General features: G+C 42.0%; 2 protein-coding genes and 1 long non-coding RNA gene across 4 annotated transcripts; 2 read left to right on the top strand and 1 right to left on the bottom strand.

Annotated features, from left to right (window-relative positions):
• Nucleotides 1-389: 389 nt before the first annotated feature.
• adssl (adenylosuccinate synthase, like) lies at nucleotides 390-8,736 on the bottom strand. Its single transcript, XM_086226782.1, has 13 exons — nucleotides 8,085-8,736; nucleotides 7,503-7,605; nucleotides 6,791-6,859; nucleotides 5,809-5,859; nucleotides 5,651-5,717; nucleotides 5,422-5,529; nucleotides 4,609-4,690; nucleotides 3,139-3,265; nucleotides 2,899-3,053; nucleotides 2,317-2,441; nucleotides 2,096-2,193; nucleotides 1,256-1,405; nucleotides 390-1,162 (listed from the first exon to the last, which is right to left on the bottom strand). Exons 1-13 carry the CDS (start codon nucleotides 8,316-8,318, stop codon nucleotides 1,110-1,112), a joined length of 1,422 nt encoding a protein of 473 aa, XP_086082908.1. The 5' UTR covers nucleotides 8,319-8,736; the 3' UTR covers nucleotides 390-1,109.
• Nucleotides 8,033-15,620, top strand: LOC147249054 (uncharacterized). 2 transcript variants are annotated; one of them, XR_015119499.1, is made up of 3 exons: nucleotides 8,033-8,536; nucleotides 11,421-11,536; nucleotides 13,469-15,620. It is a non-coding gene; the product is annotated as an uncharacterized LOC147249054 (long non-coding RNA). The 2 variants fall into 2 exon arrangements; XR_015119500.1 differs by lacking the exon at nucleotides 8,033-8,536 and adding an exon at nucleotides 10,359-10,504.
• Nucleotides 15,621-21,166: 5,546 nt separating this feature from the next.
• supt4h1 (SPT4 homolog, DSIF elongation factor subunit) lies at nucleotides 21,167-22,709 on the top strand. The gene is made up of 5 exons (XM_086226531.1): nucleotides 21,167-21,389; nucleotides 21,557-21,663; nucleotides 21,749-21,804; nucleotides 22,194-22,247; nucleotides 22,381-22,709. The coding sequence occupies exons 1-5, from the start codon at nucleotides 21,321-21,323 to the stop codon at nucleotides 22,446-22,448; spliced, it is 354 nt and encodes a 117-aa protein (XP_086082657.1). The 5' UTR covers nucleotides 21,167-21,320; the 3' UTR covers nucleotides 22,449-22,709.
• The last annotated feature ends 437 nt before the right edge of the window (nucleotides 22,710-23,146 follow it).

The raw sequence follows: 23,146 nt of genomic DNA, 5'->3' as shown, positions 1-23,146 counted from the left end.
TTGTTCCAACAGAAAGAGTTTGGAGTAACCAAGAGGCACCAGTGCACGTTACACTTGGAATCGATGAGCCAAGCAATCCACTTTCTACATTAATTTAATTCCTCCAGGTCTGAAAAGCTTTTACCCTGGTGGAGAAGTCAAGTGAGGAGTGTGTAAAGTAAGACGAAATTGAGAGACTGTCTGAGAGGTGTGCGTGTGTGTGTGTCAGATATGAGGGAGGCATGAAGGATAGCAATGGTAATAGATGGTGAGGAAATAGAAGGTTATAGGTTTTCTCTTCTTTAAAGTGTGTGTCACCCATACTTAATAAGATAGCAGCAATTACCAGACACAACTATAAAAGACTTGACCATTTACTAAAAACTAGTTTAAATAAACAAAACCAAACCTGTTTGTCAGTTTCCTTTTATTGCCAAGATGAACGGGATGTCCCGGGAAACCAACTGAGATGTTTTGAACACCAGTCGAAGTGTGTATGCGGAGATTTATACCTCAAGCTTCAGTTTTTAGTGTGTTTTTTTGGTTTTTTTGGCTTGAGGATGATTTTAAAAGCGCTATGTTCATTCCAACAATCATCGTGAAAATATAGCTACAAACACAACAACTGAGATGGATTTTTGTATTTAAAGTGTTTTAAAATTCTTACACGTTAGAAAAAGTTCACAATCACACTGAGTGCGTGATGGCCTTCAGTCATTTGTCCATCTGGTTACGAAGCCTGGAAACCTCATGACCCTGTGGCATTCAATACAAACACTTCAACATCTGTTCAGACAGATGTTGAAGCTCAATAAGCATCAAATTCAAAAAATAATTAAACCAAGTGTGCATTACTGAGGAATGAAACAAATGAGTGATTCCTAAGCAGACTTTTTAAAAAAATCAACACCGTAATAAATATAACAATATGGTGAATGCATATATTATACTTATGAAGGATTACTGGGAAATGCGATGCACAAGCAGCAACTACAAGTCTAACCAAGAGCCTTGCTGGTAGTAGTGAAGTAGTTTGCATATGAAACTCTTCTGGTAATCCCACTGAAACCTGAATCATCGGAGCCATCACAGAGGAGGAGGGGGAGGGGGAGGAGGAGGAGCCAAACAGATCAAAACAGTTTGATCATGCTCTCTCTGGACTTGCCAACCCCCACCCACTTCACTGAAACGAGAGCAGACAAACATGAGAAGTGTGACTGGCGGGTCTGGCAAAGGACAGTCTGCAGTATCTTCACCAGCTTGTTTCTATACCGACCTGGTACTTGCAGGAAGTTTTCGATGAAGTGGATGTAGTTTTGGGCCTGTGTGGGCAGATCCTTGAAGCTACGGGCTGCTTCTGTGTTGCAGCACCAGCCAGGCAACGTCTCGTAGTCCACAGTCACCCGCGTCAAAACATCCATGTTTGCTACAACAGAGAGCAACAAGCTACAATTGTAGCAGCAACACTGACTGAAAGATGCTTTTTTTGTATAGTTTACAGTAAAATATAGTAGTTAATGATTCAGCACATGCGGAGCGGTGTCGTTAACACGTGTACACACATATATGTGCCAGGAACAAGCTACTTATATCAAGTCAGACAAGTGACGCTTGAGAAGTGTAGCAGCACGAAAAGCTTATGTCATTGTCTGGATCATTAGCTCAATTCCATTTTGCCTCATATTGGCACAGCCAGTGGAGGGATCGAGAGAGATAAATCTGCTGCAATAGAAACCAAAACCCAAAGCCCAAAATGATTCTACCAGTAGAAGCTGACTCATGTAAAAGTACAAATGTTGTTTCTTGGAGGAGATGACAAACCCCCCCTTTTCACAGTCAATAATTCAATCTGGGGGTTGCCAGATAATTTGAGGTCACCAAATGTTTGTACGACATACAAAGGCCTTAAGCATGTTGACTGTGAGAGTGCAGTTATTTAAAGCCAAAGTGAAATGTGGTTCTTTCTGCGGGCAAAACAAGTACATAAAAAAAATGCAGGGAGTAGGTGGGAGACCACTGCACTAAATATCAGCAACAGATTACATGAGGTAAAACATTACCAAACATTTGCATACTGCATCTATAGTCAGCAAACATCAGAGGGGGACCAGCCTACCAGGGAAACTTGGCAGAGGTTGTCCGTCAACCTTGTAAGCTACACCCACTTTAATCTCTGGCAGCGTGTCCAAAATATCCAGCTTGGTCAGAGCAATCCTGCAGTGAGAGGAAGGTACTCAGTTCAACTGAGACAGCCGTGGTCCACCAGAGACCATGAAGCTAACTGCTAAGTCATATCAGCGATGAGGTGAGGATAGTGTTCTGGAAAAGGTTCCTTACGCAGAGAAGCCATTGACCATGTGAGCGTATCGGACCAGAATCAGGTCCAGCCAACCACACCGCCTCTTTCTGCCTGTCGTCACTCCAATCTCTCTCCCTCGGGACTGTAACAGGTCCCCAATTTCCTGCAACATGGCAAATGTAAAAAAAAAAAAAAAAAAAAAAGCTTAGAAATGACATCATCCATACGCTTGCAGACTAATGACCTCAGTCGAACCTCTTGGAGAAAAACTATTGTGTTCTGCTATACTGGACAATCCTGACCCAAAACTTGCTGGGCTCTTCCTTGGCTCTTCTCCACTCCTCCAACAAGTCTGCTAAAATCAATCGATAACCTCTGAGGCTCGACGCTTCACTGCCATACCCACCGTTTCTTTTTTCTAAATTACCTTTTGAATATTGTTTATCATATCAATTGCTAATTAAGAAGTGACCAGCTCAACCAGAGGAAGCAAGGGTTCCAGTGTTGTACTGAAGTGAAAGATTTTTTTTCTTCTCTTTCCAAAAAAGTGACAGATGTGAACTGATGTGGAAGATGGCTTTCAGTCGATGTGTTTCAGGTAGTTCACTTTGACTACTCACGTTATCCTGCTCTGTCGGGAAAGCACCGACACCCACACGGGTGGTGTAAGCTTTGACAACCCCGTACACTCGGCCAACGTATGATGGTGGCACGCCAAGGCCGGTACACACTCCTCCCACGGTGCAGTTTGAAGACGTAACAAAGGGATACGTCCCTGAGTGGAGAAATACCTGTTAGCTGGAGGCCTTAAATCATTCATCGGTCGTCAAGATCAAATCTCTAAACCAAGTGTTGCTCACCAAAGTCGATGTCGAGCAGAGCAGCATTGGCTCCCTCTACCAGGATTTTCTTACTAGGGCCATTGAGAGCTTGGTGCATGAAGTATACACCATCAGTCACTAGGGGGCGCAGTCTCTCTGCATATCTCTGAGAACATACACACATACTTGGATGTAAGAAGAACAATTGTAGCTGAATGTTAGGAGAATTAGAAGAAGAGCAAACATTGTACTTTTGTATTAAGTTCAGTAATAAATACCAACTCTCTCAAACTCATTTATTGACAACAAAATTCAAGAGATATACAGATGTAAACCAGTGGATATAACAGACTGCACTGACTGGACATAATAGTTACCAATAGTATTATAATAGTTACCCACTGGACATAATAGTTACCAATAGTATTATAATAGTTACCCACTGGACATAATAGTTACCAATAGTGTTATAATAGTTACCCACTGGACATAATAGTTACCAATAGTGTTATAATAGTTACCCACTGGACATAATAGTTACTAATAGTGTTATAATAGTTACCCACTGGACATAATAGTTACCAATAGTGTTATAATAGTTACCCACTGGACATAATAGTTACTAAGAGTATTATAGTAGTTACCCACTGGACATAATAGTTACTAATAGTATTATAATAGTTACCTACTGGACATAATAGTTACCAATAGTGTTATAATAGTTACCCACTGGACATAATAGTTACTAAGAGTATTATAGTAGTTACCCACTGGACATAATAGTTACTAATAAGTATTATATTAGTTGCCCACTGGACATAATAGTTACTAATAAGTATTATAATAGTTACCCACTGGACATAATAGTTACTAAGAGTATTATAATAGTTACCTACTGGACATAATAGTTACTAAGAGTATTATAATAGTTACCCACTGGACATAATAGTTACTAATAAGTATTATAATAGTTACCCACTGGACATAATAGTTACTAATAGTATTATAATAGTTACCCACTGGACATAATAGTTACTAATAAGTATTATAATAGTTACCCACTGGACATAATAGTTACTAATAGTATTATAATAGTTACCCACTGGACATAATAGTTACTAATAAGTATTATAATAGTTACCCACTGGACATAATAGTTACTAATAGTATTATAATAGTTACCCACTGGACATAATAGTTACTAATAGTATTATAATAGTTACCCACTGGACATAATAGTTACTAATAGTTTTATAATAGTTACCCACTGGACATAATAGTTACTAATAAGTATTAATAGTTACCCACTGGACATAATAGTTACTAATAGTTTTATAATAGTTACCCACGTTCAAACTTGGCGACATTATAAAAAATGTACTTAAAAAGAGCAGATTCATCATGAGCTTTAATGTGGAGAACGAACTCGGGGTTATCCCAATAATCTCAACACCATGTGAGGGAAAAGCTCACTGATATGTGATATTGTCAGTATTGGGTCTTCCGCACCTTTAACTGCTCCAGTTCGCCATCTATGTCCACATTGAGGTTCGGGTACATCACTAAGAAATGTTCTGCCAACATCCGAAACCTGAAAATCACAAAAATAACGCCTTAATGTTATGTTTAAGCATGTTAATGCACTCACTGGACTGACAGGAAAGCATACAGGGTCTTTAGCGTTTTTAAGATGCAAATTTTCATTCTTTTATGCAAACTCAAAGAGAGAAAACAAACAAATGCTCTTCATGCTGAAGCACATCTGCACCTTCTTTGCACAAGCGTTACACTCTGATACAGCCGAAGACTGACAAATGGATTTCAACACATGGACATCGTGTTACTATTCTGCTTCCGCATACTACTGCACTACAAATCACAAGACCCACCCCACCAAATATTGCTTCATGTACTCCTTAAATAGATGGCTAAACTTGCACTTTGAGAAAGTAGGTCAAACTTGGAGAAAAGCAAATCACACACAGCTCATTACGCTCACACAGTTGCTGCATTACTGAAAACAAAGCACAAAAGATACATTAATCTGTATGAGCCTGGTGTCTCAGATCACGTCAGGCTCCGACTGTCAGACGAGGACAAACTGCAAAGAAGTTCACTATCTTAAAGAAATCACACAAAAACAGGTCATCATGCCAGCTGTCGTAGCTCGACATGCTGATCTGTTCACTGTGATTCTCAAACAGCGCTGTCACGCTCCCACTTAAGATAACCAATGACATGGTAACATGTTAAATTTAACAATAAAAATTACAGAGAGGTAAACAGAAGGAGGGGGAAAAAAACAAAAACAAAAACACTCACTTGTCCTCAAAAACTTTGAAATCTGAGACGAGGTCACAGACCCGCAGGCCGTTGCGAGCAGCTTTGGAGGAATAGGCAGGGCCAATACCCTTTTTAGTCGTTCCCAAACTAGAGCAGAGACAGAAACCCCAAGTTAATCACTGCATTAATCTATTAATCTAATACAGGACACTCACTCAAGTTCTTCAAGGGTAATGCACGTTTTTAGATATTTAAAGGGCAGATGTACTTTTTCCCTTCTTGTTGCTGCCGCTGCTGCTCCTGAATCCCGTCAACAGCTTGATGGAAGTTGAACACTTGAGGTGGACACACGCAGAGACACACACACAGTTGTCAGCAACGTTCTCATTCATCTCAAGATTTTAGAGAAACTAAATGCTTACTCACCAATATGTGCGCGATCAGAAATCTTCAATCTCCCTTCCCAACCTTGTAATCCTGCGGGGGGGGGGGGGGGGGGGGATCTACATGTTAACTACTATGCATGCAACAAAATAACCTTTCATTATCTAGCTATCTAGCAGGTGCCACGACATCTTCTATTTCCATATCAGGAATCCTGATCATCAGGCAAAGTCTTCTCTTTTGAAGCCAGTACTCGATGAGCTCATGCTCTCTCATTCTTTCCCAATCAGCTGCTAATCTAGCACATCAGACCAAAACAAAAACAACAAGCCCACAGTTGTGGGTAACAAAACGCTCAGGTGTTGCTGCTCACATTCACGATGATGTTCATGCATTCATCGCAAAAAAAAACAAACAAACAAAAAACAGGTCCCCCAACACCGACATTTCTCCTTTATGTCTCTGTGGTACATTTTCATGACCTGGAAATTAATTTTTTAATTCCTGTATTTTTCCACCCCGCACTTCTAATTCAGTTAATATCCATTGTTTTGTTTCCAACTGTGACAAATCCAAATGATGCACAATTGGCTTATTATCTTTAATACTTACCTATTTATTGAGGTTGATTTAAGATACTGATCGCCAAACAATTTCTGTTGTATCAGTGTTTTAAACCTATTTTGGGGGAATTGATTGTTGACAGGGGAACATGGCTCGGAGGTAGAGAGGCCATCTAGCGACAGAAGGGTCGCTGGTTTAATTCTTACATCCCCAGTGACCATGTCGAAGTGTCCTTGAGCAAGATACTGAACCCCTAATTGCTCCTGATGGCCCTGCGATGGACTGGCGATGCATCCAGGGTGAACCCCGCCTCCTGCCCAACGTCAGCTGGGAGAGGCTCCAGCACCTCCACAAACCTTAACGGCTAAGCGGTGTAGAAAATGGATGGATAATTGTTGACAGGGGGACAGAGGGTTGGGGATGGGAGGGTTAGATATACAGATGTGTATATTTATGTTACCTTTGCCTTTCTGCAGGTTCTTTTCAGCCTCCTCAAACAGCCCAGGAAGATGGATCACCACTCCATTGCCTGTAATGTCACATTACACTTTTACAACTTTGACAGCGAAATGCCTTCTTTCTCTACCACAAAAGTGACAGTCAGCTGATGTTTTCACCAAGGGGAAGCATTTATATCCATTCATCTTGCTGCAAATGACTGAGGTGCATTTCCTCATTTCCTATTTTCATGAGATTTGGGGAAAAACAGCTACCACATAAGGAGGAAATGCAGAGCAAAGAAAACGCCAAACATCTCCGTCAACAAAGCACTGAGGTATTTTAGGCACCAAGCATGCGAACATTAACAGCCTCCCGCCTGGAGAAAACAGTGGATGTAAACAGATTGTGCCTGTTTTCACGAGGATTCTATTATTCAGTGTCACAGAGGAGACAACATTGACCAAAATTACCATCAAAAATAAAACAAACAAACAAAGAAAATCATGAGATATCAACCTGCACGGATAAAGCATTTACTGAGGGCTGTCTGGCCTAATAAAGTGGGGATAAATTTGGTCTAACGTGTATACTGACATAAACAAACTAAGTAAGGCCACACCAGCTGACATGGCAGTTTGTTCTCTCTGATTAGGATCTTAATGAGCATTTCCTTCCCGCCAAAATCAAGTCCGGTAAAATACAACGCAGAGGGGAAAAGCACAGTCTGGTACCGATGAAGGAGACGGCCTTCTTGTTGAGTACACCGCTTGGCAGCAGGTGGAAGTCGTACTCCACAGAGTCCACCACCACCGTGTGACCCGCATTGTTGCCCCCCTACAAACACATTCAACAACGAGGTGAAACAACAATAAAACAGCAAGTTATGTGTCAAGCATGTGCTCCAGTGTGAAAAAGAAGAGGCTCATGGGAATCTTAAGTGAAAATTCTGCTCCAAAGTCACTGGGTCAACGGAAACAGGACCACGTCATTTGGGGTTCGTGACGTTGTTGTAAATTCCACAGATGATTATCAGTATATTTAGAGGCCATTGACTGGTTTCACCATATTTCCCCACACAATGGTGGCATTTAGTAAGCCCATGAAGACATGTTAGCAAGTTAGCAAACAGCACTAGCACATACGTAGCTTTGGTACATCCGGGAGGTCTGACAAGCTTGTTGACGTCGATACCAGGTCATGAATATTTATCAATAACACTAAGCAGTTAATAACCTCACGTGACGGCCCTGCACAATAGTGAAATGGGTATTAAGGTATAACGATAATGTAATAATAATCTTAGTAGTTGGTACCTGGCACCTGCATACAATATCCGCATCCATTGCGAGCAAGTCCACAACTTTCCCCTTGCCCTCGTCCCCCCATTGCGCTCCGAGGACCACAGTCACTTTGTTTTGCGGCTCCTTCGAAACACGGAGGTCGGACTCTTGCACTGCGCTTTCCCGTGGTCGCTTGAGGACCGGCTCCCCGTTGATGGCGACGGTTTCTCTCCCATTAAGGTTAGCCATGGTGCTGTCTGATGCCATGCTGCTGCCCTCTTGCTACAAACCGGAATATCGTTTTGCCGCGTTTCTTCGTCACGTGAAGTGCTCGTCTTCCGTTTACCACTAGATGGCAGTGTTCTTAGATGAGAGGGATGGCAGCCAGCTAGCCTGCTAGCTTTAGCTTTGGCCTCCCGGTACACGGTGCGCGAATATTATCCGTTCATTTATCGATGTGACGACAGTTCCTGTAGTACAGTACGGTAGGTTTTTATAGAACCCTCGCCCCTCGTGAGTAAATGGCTGTAAAATCCCTTCGTTGTCGTTGGTTGGACCGGTAATTTAAATTTACGTATGTGGGAGGCTATTTGACTATATGAAGCGGCCGTAAGTGGCCTCCGTCTGTCTTAACAACTCCAACTTTCATTTGTCTCACGAAATGACCTTTCCTTGGTTTTAAACAATGGCAGACAGTATCATAATTTGCGAGTTCATGGATAGGAAGTGCACTAAAGTGGACATTGTTATGGTCATAAAACAGTTGTTTTCTCGAGCTTTTTTTTTGCCCAACCAATGTTCTCCCTAAGATAACCACAAATTACCACTAGATGGCAGTGTTCATCCTTTAATTTGTCTAAACTTCAATTTTAGAAGACATGGTTGTGATTTTCTTCATACGCGGCTCAAAAAAAATATAGGGAACACTGAAAGTCACACTTCTGTGAAATCAAACTGTCCACTTAGAAAGCAACACTGATTGACAATCAATTTCACCTGCTGTTGTGCAAATTGAGTAGACAACAGGTGGAAATTATGGGCAATTGGCAAGACACCCCCCAATAAAGAGTGGTTCTGCAGGTGGTGTGGGGTGGCATTTCTTTGGGGGGGCCACACAGCCCTCCATGTGCTTGCCAGAGGTAGCCTGACAGCCATGAGGTACCGAGATGAGATCCTCAGACCCATTGTGAGACCACATGCTGGTGCGGCTGGCCCTGGGTTCCGCCTAATGCAAGACACTGCTAGACATCATGTGGCTGGAGTGTGTCAGCAGTTCCTGCAAGATGAAGGCATTGATGCGATGGACTGGCTGCCCGTTCCCCAGACCTGAATCCAATTGAGCACATCTGGGACATCATGTCTCGCTCCATCCACCAACACCATGATGCACCACAGACTGTCCAGGAGTTGGCGGATGCCTTAGTCCAGGTCTGAGAGGAGACCCCTTAGGAGACCATCCGCCACCTCATCAGGAGCATGTCCAGGCGTTACAGGGAGGTCACACAGGCACGTGGAGGCCACACACACTGCCGAGCCTCATTTTGACTTATTTTACGGACATTACATCAAAGTTGGATCAGCCTGTAGTGTGTTTTTCCACTTTAATTTTGAGTATTACTCCAAATCCAGACCTCCATGGGTTAATAAATTTGATTTCCATTGATGATTTTGTTGTCAGCACATTCAACTATGCAACGAACAAAGTATTTAATAAGAATATTGTATTCATTCAGATCTAGGGTGTTATTTTAGTGTTCCCTTTATTTTTTTTTTAAGCAGTGTATTAACCAGTTAGAATGACTCACTGTAAAATAACCTGAAGAGACTCAGTAACATTCTGCAGAATTTGGCTGGTCTTTTTATTCAGGGGTGTGAAAAGAGAGACCAGGAAAGCCCCACAATTTAAAAGAATATTTCTCACAGTTGCCCACTTTATATTTTTCAGGTTAGAACTTGTTCTTTGAATCTTTGCCCACTGATATAGCTTCACTGATTACACATGTTCTCCCTGTTCCTGTGTGGGTTCTCTCTGGTACTCCAGCTTCCTCCCACAGTCCAAAGACATCAAGAGGGGACGAGGCTGATTGATACTCTAAATCAGGGGTGTCAAACTGGTCCAGTAAAGGGCCGTGTGGCTGCAGGTTTTCATTCCAACCCAGCAAAAGCAACACCTGAGCCAACCAATGAGCTGTGTGGACACTGCTTGATTGATTTAAGTAGATTCAGGTGTTGCTTTTCCTCGGTTGGAATGAAAACCTGCAGCCACACGGCCCTTTACTGGACCAGTCTGACACTTGTGCTCTAAATTGACTGTAGGTGTGAGTGTGAATGGTTGTCTGTCTCTATGTGTTGGCCCTGTGATGGACTGGTGACCCATCCAGGGTGAACCCTGCCTCTCGCCTGAAGGCTGCTGGGATAGGCTCCACCCCCTGTGACCCCTAACAGGATAAGAGGTAGAAAATGGATGGATGGATGGATGATTTTGGAAGCATTTGATGGGCCTCACTGGACCACCTCAGGCCAGGATTAGGATCATAGGGAATTATATTAACACCCATATATAGAGGAGCCTGACTATTCAAGGCTTTAAAAACAATCAGTAATCTTGAAATCAATTCTAAAGCTCACAGGTAACCAGCGAAGGGTGGCTAGGACCGGCGTAAGATGCTCACTACTTCTTTTGCCTTATAAAAACTTGGCAGCAGCCTATTTTGTCAGCTGAGAATGTGACTGTTTCCACTCCTTATACAAGAATAAAGTGCGTTACAGTCGTCTGGAGGCGACAGAGTTACGGGTCAGCTTTTCTTAATCTGGAGGAACAGGAACGACCTGATCTTGGATACCTGGCTCAGTTGTGCACAACAGCACTTAGTTTAGCCGAGTGTCAAGGCAAAGTCAAGGATGACAATTTGGCTGCAGCCTCCTTCTGTATGTGATCAGAACCCCAGACTAGTGGACAGGTTGTCAGTGTTTCTGGTGATGGCACATTTTCATGTCTGATCTAGAATCATTCAGCTGCGCAAAGTTTTTGGAAATCCAGGTTTTGATTTCATCCACTCAGAATATGAAGCGTGAGTGTCCTCCGCATTGCAGTGGAAGGAGGCACAAACAGTTTGTCATGCACATTTTTACTTTGTAAAAACATGGTCTTGAGAGAGAATTCCGCACTTCCCTCCATGTTTCAGTGATTTATGTTTGACACTGTGGACAGACGCATATTCCAATCCAGATTTGCATTCAAATAAAATCCTAACAGTGTAACCTTCTGTGTGCAGATGGTTTTCAATACCTTTCTTCCATTGTTTAATCTTCCCTTTTTTGTGTGGTTTTGTTTTAATTTCCTTTCTATGTATTCATCAACAATATCAGGTTGGCAATGTGACTTTTTTCCTGGACTGTTTGGACTGCCTGTGGATGACCATCTTTCCCACCTCATCATCCAGTAAAGAAGAGGGGAGTCCAGGACACTGGCATAGTTAATCCAGGTCAGATTACTGGATTAGTCTCAATTGAAATGGAAATAACTGCACCTGGTCTAGACCTATGTTTTCTCTTTATTTCTGTTATTATAGATTCTCAGTGAAGAGTCCTGTGACCATTTGACACAACCAAACGATTTATTTAAAGAGCAGAATGCAAAGAATGGCTGTTACCAGTCATTGTTTCAGAACACACCACAAAATATACTGGCGCCTTTTTTTTTTTCCTTCTTTTCTTGGACTTCTATTTTGACAAGCTGTAACTCGAAAGCTTTATTTCTGCAGGTCTATGAAAATAACTACAATTAAATGAATCATTATTAGCTAATAATGAATAATTAATAACTAAACATGGTGAGGTGGACCTTCAAAAGCCTCAAATTGATGGCACCACCTTGTCTGTGCGAGGCTTCTTTCAGATTATTCACTTCCTCGCGGCAGTTCATTTTAACGAGGGAACTGCAACCCTATCTTTCCTATTTATTCTGTTTAAACTTCATAATATAAACTGGAGGGTGGGGGGTTGTTTTTTTTTTAGTTCAACTGAATGGTAATCAGACCAACTAGACACCAGCAGACGGACTCCTCCAGAACAGCACGGTCAGATTTTATTCAGAATAAAGGATGCTTCAAAAACAATCGGGATACATTTACAAGCCACAGAAGTTCCGCTTCACTTGTCTTCTGTGGACAGATCCATGCAGTTGTTTGCTATCTGTACATGTTCTGAGGGACAGACACAGCAGTGGCCTACAGAACTGACAGGCAGAAGTTACTGTCACTGGCTGTCAATTCATAGGTCATCACCTTGCACCCCACTGCTCGCTGGTTTCATCGACATAAACACTTCCCCTGCAGTCGTTAAAGGAACCCGTTGATGAGTTGTAGTCAAATTGCCCCAAAAATATTTCAGTGCAGGTTTTATTCGGCATGTCTCTGCAGGTAACAGCACCTCCACTGGAACAGGCTCATGCAGCTTCCACATGGAGTTGCTGTTACATCCAGTGAGCAGCAGTAGGCATCATCTCGAACAGAGAAGTCCTGTCGGAAACCCAAAAAACCTATGATGAGATCACGCCTTCAGTTCTCCTTGAAGTGGTCGGCTGCCGGTCTGGAGTTGAAAGGAAGAACAGAATCAGGGTTTGGACTCGGAGGCAGTTGCTTTAGTACGCGAGCCCCTCGCAGGTGACTTTGACCCGGTAATTTCCACCTCCCAGTTTTATTGCTTTAAGTAGATGGCATCATGGCTCGCTCTCCTCCGGCAGCATGGCCAAAGGGCCAAAACCCGTGTAGATAACAGATTTTATGGTGGCTATCAACATGAGGGTGTTTTTCAGTGCGTGACTAGATGGGTGTGTCTGACCCGCGGGCCTCGAGGCCTTCACTTCCTGCTCACGCTGACGTGTGTCCTCATCATTAGAAAAAAATTGGCTCCATAATCAGTCAATACACTCTCAGTTGGATCCCAATGGTGCTGAGTGTGTTTTTTGTAACTATATCGAATCTTTTTTTGTCCGCCCTCTCAGCGTGCACAGTAATAGCTGTGTAGACTTTGCCTCCCACTAACCTCTGTCCACTCCCACCCGCGTTTGCAGAGAAAACAGAGCAATAAAGCAATGAAATGATTAGCTGCTCTGTTGCCTTTGCTTGTCTTTGTTGAGTTTTTTTTTTTTTACTCTTCCGATCATTCATTGCTTTCTCCCTCTTTGAGAACAAATGGATGACCTGTAGAACTGTTGCGTGTCGTTCTAATGGCGCTTCAAACATCTCCTTTATAACGCCAGGAAGGAACAATTAAAAAAGTTCAGATTTAACCTGAAAAACACACCGTCTCCTTCAAATTGCAGCTTTAAATATAGCAAGGTTAAGGTGGAAATATGTGTTTTCGCTGATATCTTTTCACTCCTATCATCTCTATATTTCCCCTCCATCTTACAGAGAGCATTCGCTTTAGTTCTGGTCCAGCGCTTTACTCACCTTCAGGTGCAGCATTGCCCGGTGGCTCCCACAGGCCAAAGGTTTGAGGAACAGCAGCGTGTCGTGACACAGGAAATTGGGTCGGACGAAAACGGCACAGAAGAAGAAGAAGGAGCAGCCTGGAAAGCTCGAGACAGACACAACACCGAGGGCAACCCAGACGGCGGGCAAAAGTGGTGCATTTTGATGTAAAAGTCAGTAGTGACAGAGAGGCAATGGCAGCAAGTCAGAGCAGCCAGTTTAAGAGATCAGGAGTTGGCGGAGAGTTAATTATTACACTTGCAGTCAATATTTAACAGGCCCAGTGCCCTGCCCCTGTCCAACATCCTGATTCCACACTGACTGACACAGCAGGTAGGGCCGAGGGCAGGCACATCTCTATTGTCCAGCACTAAATATGTATTCAACATAGCCTGCAGAAACAGGCAAGCAAGAGCTATTCAACATCATTCTCAGGAATGAGATTTATATGTGAAACTCCAGCACAAGAGCCCAGTGCACCTCTAACACACACACGCACACACACACACACACACACACACACACCTACATACTATGACTGGAATAAGCCGATATGAAAGTGATGGGTGTGAAGCAAAACTTTGAGGTCATGCAGCAGGAGCGAGTGACAGCAAAATAAAAGACTGATTGAATAGCATGTTAAAGATTGGTAGAAGGGGAGGGGTCAGAGCGCCATGGTGCCTACAAATTAATAACATATCAAACACAAGGGATGACAATGGGAAAGAAATGAGCTCCTTTAGCGTTTTTACGCAAAACATCTTGTGTCTGTAAATGATGATATTCTGGGCTGCTGGTCACCTGACAGACTCCCGGCTATAAAATAGGCTGTTTCATTACAGTTTGTTTCATAGGTGTTCCCGGAAAAGATGTTATCTGACAGGGGCAAAAGTCTTTTAAGTCATTTTAAACCGATTCATATTGAAACCGAAGACATAAGGGCGGGAAAGGCCTTTTCTGAATTGTACGTGTGAGCCTCTCATTTTCAGGCTACAATAACGTAAAACTCTTTAAAATAAAGAAAAAAAGGATTTAATTAATTTGGAGTCGTGGTTTAAAAAAAAACCCATTTAGATGTTGTTCCTCCTGGTTGATTTATATACTTGGGTTATCTTATCTCCAAAGTTCAAGGGATTGGTATGCTTGAGTGCAGAGTCCAGTGTCTCCAAGAGAGAGAAAATACGTGCACAGCAATAATCGGCCGCATGGACGAATTGGCTTCTTACTCCTTTGAATCGACGGTCGTAAGAGTTGATAATATTTTCGGTTGAATCAGATAACGGCATCAATCTGCTAAGCATAAAATCAGATCACATGCAGTTTATAAAGTAATCTCAGTTCGCTAATGATTGACTGTATCGGCGTAGTCTGCTTTGTTGTAATGGACAAACTGTTCAAGTTTATGAGTCCTGGGATTTTACTAATGTTAAGATTCTGAATGAAACTTTAATGAGCCTCTAAACGGGCAGAAATGTGTATCGGTGATCAAGTTCTTTTTTCTACAAATAATGATGAGGTAATCCCATATATTCCAGTCCTATTTATGTCATATATCCACATTTGCTTCATATTGTATAGACGTGTAGATGCTGCCTTAAAGTAACTGTGATGATGATTCAACTGTGTTTGCTCCTCCCTTTAGTTTCGTCTCTAGCTGTAGGGAGCAGCAGAAACCGTCCAAACTTGATCAGGCAGATAGAAAAAATTCATTAAAACACTTCTGTCATGTAAAAAAGAGAAGATAAATGCACCTAAAGATGATTTTTATGAACTTAAATGCAGGTCGTCTGTTTTCTTATTAGCTATCCTACACGCTAGCATTAGCACTGAAGCTAAAAGTGCCAGTGATAGAACAGCAGTGTGCAGGTCAGTATATGAATGACTACAAAAATAGTCTTAAGACGAACTCAAAGAAAGTTCGTGTAACTTTCAGCTCTGGAAAAAATAAAGCTCGCTTAAACCTGCACTGCTTCATTGTGTCAGTTACTGCTTGGTCTTGTGCACAGCAGCGAGACGTTACAGCAACCTGGACGTTGAAATAACAGCGTCTTTGAGGTTATTTTCCGTGTTGTTGCCTTTGACTCTTTTCTGTTTGTTTCAGTTCAAGAAAGTTGATTCCTGCTGTATCATTAAATCAAACAGCAGGTGAGTTGTTGGATTGCGTTTCAGCCACAGTTGTCCGCCTCTCACGCTCTCCGCGCAGCCTGTTCACCTGAATAGAACAAAATGTAGTGGGTAGTGTGGTGCCATCTTTCTGTAGTATCACATTCTTGGCGAACTAAAGGGAGCAGTGTTGGTGAATGCAGCCCTGAGCACACGCTGCTGGCTGCTGGCTGCTGGCTGTGAGTGTTGTTGCCGTCGGTTGCAGTTATGTGATTCAGTCATTCTGGCTAAAATGCTTCCTCAACTTGTAGTAGCTCTCCTGGTTCCTTTGCCATCTCACTGACTTGATCTTTTGCGGTGGTGAGAAAGGTGGCTCGGTAGCCTAAAAAAAAAAAAAAAAAAAAAGTCATTTGAAACTGCAGCGGCTTGACTTCACATTTAGTCACAGGCTCAACATTAATGGCTGGTTTTACCCCTTAAATCTTGTTTTAGCCCTTAATTAGTTTCGGTATTTCTTTGTGTCCCATGGTGAGGTCCCCTGTGAGTTAAGAGCACCGGGACACCATCATAGATCGCACCACTTCTGTTTTGAGGTTCGCTGTGTCACACCAGGAGTGAGTGGCAGTGTCACCCCTGGACACTCCCTGGTGTAGTCTGCCTCTCACTCAGCCTTCTTTTTCTTCAGTTTATTTAGGAGACTGGTAACTAGATTATATTAAAGGTTCACATCATTTGAGAATTGTTCAATACATATTTTTTTAACATTGTTGTCATAAAGAATCTTTTAAATTTACCTTAATCGTTTCCTTTTAAATAAATGTCTTCCATTTTCCCTTCCCTCCAGTCTTCATATGCACTTTTGATAACTTACAGTAAAATATTTTGATTTCATTTGGTAAAACAATTGGTATTTTTTTGTTTTTTTTTTGCAATATGGTCTTCCAAGGTTCACTATTCGTATTTCCTGGGGTGAAATTCCTTAAGTGGCTTTATTTACTTGTACGTCGCACAAAGACCACTCAAAAATGATCGGTCAATATTGTCAGGACATCAAATGGAAACTAGAACGCTTTCAGTCCCAACAGATCATGTGTTTATATGCAGATATTTGATATTCTCCTGATTTGAGATGTCATTTATTTGTGCTCCCTGACAGAAATCCAATTATTAAATTAAACCGGATGACACTTAATATGAATCATGGCTGCACCTTGTCTTGCGTACCCCGATGTCACCCAGAGGTCAAAAAGCGTGAGAGAATGTGGGGGTTACTAACTTCTAATGCAGCTGGTGATAGGAAAATAGGAAGGAAGCAGAAAAGCATTTCTGAGTGAAGGGGGACTTGAATAATGAGAAGTAAATATATGTATATATACATCAAATCTTGACCTTGTTATCACTTTTTTAATCTATCGGACCCTGATGTGAGTCCAGCAGATCCAAACATTCCCATCTTCTGTGTGCTTGCAGCAAAGCACAAATGTATTCACAAAGAAAACATCAAACTTACCTGTGACAGAGAGGCAGAAACCAAGACTGACATTTTAATTTGTGGAAAAAACAAATTTGTCGGTTTTCAGAAGTGTAAAAAGGCCAGGGTGATGGAATGAGTGCCATCTAGTGGTTAGAATGGACACCGCAGCCCCTCGCTTAACCCTTCCTTGATTGACCATAAAAAAAAAAACCAGCAGCAAGACATTAGCATACATATTTAATGAAACAAAACATCCCTTATTGAAATGATTTCGCGGTCAGGATTTTAGTGATGCATCTGCGCCACATCTGGCCGGCCCACAACACCATGAGTCGTCACTATGTTGCCTTGAGGTGTTGACCTGAGGGGACTCTTGAAATGAAAGAGGCTTGGCTGGTGAGTAGTTGATTCAGGACTTGTACTGTGAAAAAGACACTGTTGGAGACACTGACTACCAAATGCACATAAAAAGAAGATAATTTGTTGGTAAAAGATAAGGAGAAAAACCCTTACAGTATTTTAACTGCTAGGCTATGCAGTAATTTGTTTTTATGAATACTGACTGAATGATATCTATGACTGAATGAGTTATAAATAATTTCTCTGTTTCCTCTTCTCTGCAGCGCTGTTAGACATTTCAACTGAAACTCAGAAAATTATTCTCTCCCCTACAATGAATTTTGGATTTCTACGGGATGGTAAAATGAATTAGTGTGTACATATCCTGCAATAATACAATGCTATGTATGATTAACTAACTGCAAATAATTTGTAATAACATGTAATCTAACTATGAAACTGTTTAAAACAACGTGATGAATGTTTTACGTTAGTCATTGCTCCTGTTCAAAATAGTACCACGTCTGCCCTTTAAAGAATTAAAAAAGAAATATTTGGATGTTTTTCTTTCAGCGTCAAATGGAAGTGATACAAAATAAATTCTAACATTTGAGTTATTTGGGAGCCAGCAAACTCTGCACTCCCATGTGTTCGACTCATTACGATTATCGATGGTTTTGTTGACCCTTTTTTTTTTTTCGTCTGGAGCAGTAGTTTTTTCAAGGGAAATAAACCAGCATGAAAAATAAGATTAAAAAAAAGATCAGTTCTGGAATTTTGAGTTGACACCGTTCTGCCATCATGGTTATTTGTTGGTGTGACACCTGCTCACGTCCCCGTCTGTCCATCGTTGTCTTCCCTTTCTCTCTCTCTCTTTGTCTCTGCCCCTCTCTTTCTTTCTGTATATCTGTCTTTACTCCATTATCCTTCTTTGTCTCTGCTCTCCTGCTCTCTTTCCCTCCAAACAGTCAAGGCAGAGGGCCGTCCCCATTGAGCCTGGATCTGCTCGACGTTCCTGCCTGTTAAAAGGAAGGTTTTCGTCACCGCTGTTGCAGGATGTGCTCGCTGATTGAGAATTGTTGGGTGTAAATTCATTGAAGGAGTGTGGTACTAGACCTGCTCTACTTGTAAAGTGTCATGAGAGAACTTTTGTTCTGATTTGGTGCTGTACAAATAAAACTGACTTGACTTGATGTACAATAATGAGTATTTTCATCACATGAAGCATATGATGGAGTAAATAAATGAATGAATATGATAAATATCTCTGAACAGGTCCAGGTTCTTTTCTACACCGTTTATCCGTTAAGGGTTGTGGGGGAGCTGGAGCCGATCCCAGCTGACACTGGGCAAGAGGGGTTCACCCTGGACAGGTCACCAGTCCATCACAGGGCCATCAGGAGCACTTAGGGGTTCAGTAACTTGCTCAAGGACACTTAGACATGGTCACTGGGGGAAGTGAGGATCAAACCAGTCACTCTTGGGTTGCCAGACGGCCATTCTACCTCTGAGCCATGGCGCCCCCACACTGAGTTTTAAGGTTCAAATCAAAACCCAAGTCTGCCCTGGTTAAGATTCCTCTCAGATTGGAGTTTAGCCAGGAAACAAACTGCTCTGAGAACTCATCATGAGTCTCTTCTTCCTCAGGAAGCTGAGTAACATCCTCCTCCTCTTCCTAAGCCAAGATAGGTTTCCTGATCAACTTCAGGCCTGCAGTGGAGTGTCTCAGTCTCTGAGTGCTTTTAGTATGTAAAAAAAGAAAAGAAAAAAAAAGTGGGTTCACCAGCGAAGTTCACATGGCATCAAGCATCGACTTATAACATAACAACAAAATAACTAAACCAAGACAACAGCGGAGTGTCATGGGCCTCATTCAGACAGCAGATTATTTACAGGTGACTGGATCAGGTGTGTTTTTCCCGCACATCACCAACCTATCTATGAGACTAAGGTAATGCAGATAATATCCATGGAGAGATGAGCTGCAACTGAGACACAGCTGTGGAAACCTAGAATCAGATTTAACAACACCACCAAATTGCATTTCATGACTTCAATCTGGATACAGGAGGACAGGATATAGGAGCTTTGAGGCCTTCTGTGTGCTCACCATCATCTCCTCATGATCAAGAATCCATCCATTTTCTACCTATTATCCTGTTAAGGATCATGGGGGGTGGAGGGGGTGGAGCCTATCCCAGCAGCCTTCAGGTGAGAGGCGGGGTTCACCCTGGACAGGTCACCAGTCCATCACAGGACCAACACATGGAGACAGACTACCATTCACACTCACAGCCACACCTACGGTCAATTTAGAGTATCAATCAGCCTCGTCCTCTCTTGATGTCTTTGGACTGTGGGAGGAAGCTGGAGTACCAGAGAGAACCCACACAGGAACAGGGAGAACATGGAGACTCACACAGAAAGATCCTGTGCTGGAGCCGGGGCTCGAACCTGGAACCTTCTTGCTGTACAAACTCAGAGTCACAGACCTGAGGCTGCTGAACTTTACTTTTGATTCACTTGAAAGAAATATACTTACAATATGCTGGATGTTTAGATGGCTGATAATACTGCTCTGCTGTTTTACAGGGAAGTCAGTCATAATGTTACGATAGCACACCAGAGAAGCAAAAGTCCAAGAGAGCAACTAGGAGACATTGAGAGTTTAGGGAAGCCCTAGAATCAACTTCTACTACCCTTAGCCCAGGCAGCAGCTCCCTCCATGCTCCTGCTCTGGGATTCTTTGTGTTTCTTTGCCACCCCGCTTCTTCAGAACATCTTACAGCTTGTTTACAGCGGAAATATGCAGACCGCAGCATTTGAGTTGAGAGTGAGAGTGACTCAGGTTTGTACCATTGTTAGAAGTTACTGTATCACAATAACAAACTAAAATACAATAACTAGAAAATACTTATTATTTTTTACATTACATACATAGGAACTTGCACAGATACAGACAGATCCAACCTCCTCCACATTTCAGTGTTAATAAGCAGCTCATACTGGTGTTTATGATCCTGTAAAATAACTACCGGTACTTAAAACTTTGGGTTTAGAGAAACACAAGAACCATCATAGGACAGTCTTAAAGTCTTGAATGTAACTCAAGAAACCACATAGCATCTCCCTGAGCTGCACTACGGCTGAGAATCCTCTTCATCTGCCTCATCAGCTGAGGTCTTCACAGCCTGTTAGGACACAGCCATGCTGGGCTTGATCTTGGCATCTGTGGTTAAATGTGGAACTAGTAAATATTGACAGAGCTCTGTGCCAGCTCAGAACACATGGCAATGCAACCTCATGACAGTTGAAGTCTTTTAACCCTGCAAAATATTCTGTACTCATAAAGCAATACAAAAAAATGGGTTTTGCCTGTTTGTATTTGAGCCTTACTCAGTCATAGGTGTCTTGAGCTCAAAAAGAGCCCCTCCCCCCACCTCCACCACCACCACCACCACCACAAACACTTCTTTGTTTTTCCAGAATGTAGAAATAACCAGCCACCCATGCATCTTACCGAACACTAGCAAAACTGTCTGTTTTGGAACTTTTACTGATTTTCATTTTTTATGTATATTTTGATTTTAAAAATTGCATAATTCATAATGTATTCTTTCAATCGCTCCCAGGTCATGTGACCCAGAGATCCCAAAATGAAAGCCAGATATTAACACATCCCAAGTGTGTGACTGACATGACGGCAGATAGACGGAATTGCATACAGGCGAATCAGACGGACAACTTTGTTTGGGTCCGTTCTCAGGTCCTCACTGATATGTGACGTAATAGTCTAGGTACTGCAGTGCATTCAAAACATTAGCCTGTGTACTTTACATGGTTTATCGGTTGTATTTTTAAGAAAAGCTCAACCTAATGGCACTGGAAACTGTCCCCAAAGACCTCCGCCACCTGCGGGCTTGTCTGCTGTGCTCTCTGGTGAAGGTAAAGCAGCTTCTCCTGCTAGCTTCTCTGCTAACATGTAGCCGCTTCCTGCGCATTGTTTTTCTGTGCTTGTCTCCTGTTGAACAAACGTGAATTTTGTCCGGCGGCTGTGTGTTGATATTATTAACTCCGATATCTCTGTGTTATTATTTTAAATTTTTATGTAGACCATTGACCAATTTGAATATGACGGATGCGACAACTGTGAGTCGTACCTGCAGATGAAGGGGAACCGAGAAATGGTTTATGAATGCACTAGTTCCTCATTTGATGGGTAAACATGGATGTCACATTGATTATTTGATATAACTTAAACATGCTGTAGAGTGTATCCTTAATTCCTGTATATATCTTGGCAGTGTGATAGCCATGATGAGTCCCGAGGACAGCTGGGTAGCGAAATGGCAGAGAATAGGTGAGTGTTCCTGTTAGTAACGAGTAATTGTGCGTCTTCTGCGACAGTCGTGACTCACTTAAAACTGTACCTGAGTCGTCAAACAGCAACATCATCATGCTGTTGGACTTACGTTTATGTCCACCAGGTGTATGAAGACAGACATGGACTATGATTTATGTAGCATTTTGGTTCTCCCACCAAATATCTTACTCTTCAGCTGCTTTGTTTCTCCTTTTCTTCACCAACTATTTTTTTCTTCTTCTGCTGTTTAGTGCTCTGGAGGGTTCTTTATTATTTGATATGCTTGTGAGAAATTATAAATGACCATATTTCTATCCTCTCCTCATGTGGTCTGAAATTTTCTGAAAGTCCGTTTTGTTGTGTGTATTTTCTGCTCTGTCCTCTAGGCAACTTCAAGCCAGGTGTTTATGCAGTATCAGTGACAGGCAGGCTTCCTCCAGGTACGCTGTATCTAGCTGCAAAGCCTGAAACGCATGTTTGTCTGTTTCCCGTTTGTGATTTCTTTCACAGGACTTTTGCCCGGTGCTAAATGTTGTTCACGTGTGTTGCGTTTTCTCTTTGTGTTTCCCATAGGTGTGGTGAGAGAGCTGAAAAGCAGAGGAGTGATCTACAAGTCCAGAGATACAGCGGTGAAGACATAAACCTGTCAGCTTCTCCTTCACATGTACCAGGCTGGAGTCACACTGCAGTCAGCTTCATCAACGGGACTAAATTTGAGCTGCAAGGGCTAAAATGATGCTTTCCACATGTTGTGATGTCTTCTGGAATGACCCTTACCCTTAATGATTTTATCTTTTTGTTGTAATTACAAATATTGTTATTGGTGGATTGATATTTGTTTTTTGTTTTTGCTTTTGTTGTTTTTGAATAGTTGAGACAAATAAAGGTCTTGTTTTTCGTAAGTAATTGAGTTTTCTGACGAAAAGTATCTTCTCACTGCTGGATTTACACAGTGGAACTTTCAAAATCTTTGAAGAAACAAACCAACTTTTTGAGGAATCCTTATTGTTCATCCTCTCCAGAATCAGACAAGAGGATAGCTAGCCTTCTCTCCTCTGTGCTTCATTAGAGAGCTGAGACCTGCTGACTGCTAGTTAGCTTAGCACAGTGACTGGTTGTGGATGAGTAATGTAACATAACCCACTGTATTCTATATCAAATAGATCAGGTTCATGATTTGGGTTTGTCCAGCAGGAATCCTCACCTTCTTACAAAGTCATGTGTGATTATTAGCGTCAGTCGCTTGTTCAGTTGTTAAACACTTTGTTTTAATGGCTGAAGTTTTGAGGCGCTACATCAAATCACTGAACCCAGTAAAGAAAGTAGTTCAGGCCATGGG

This window comes from Aulostomus chinensis, chromosome 15 (genome assembly GCF_037954235.1).
Source record: "Aulostomus chinensis isolate RoL2024-O1b breed Wild chromosome 15, RoL_Achi_v1.0, whole genome shotgun sequence".
NCBI lineage: Eukaryota > Metazoa > Chordata > Actinopteri > Syngnathiformes > Aulostomidae > Aulostomus > Aulostomus chinensis.
This window is presented reverse-complemented; position numbering and strand designations above follow the sequence as displayed.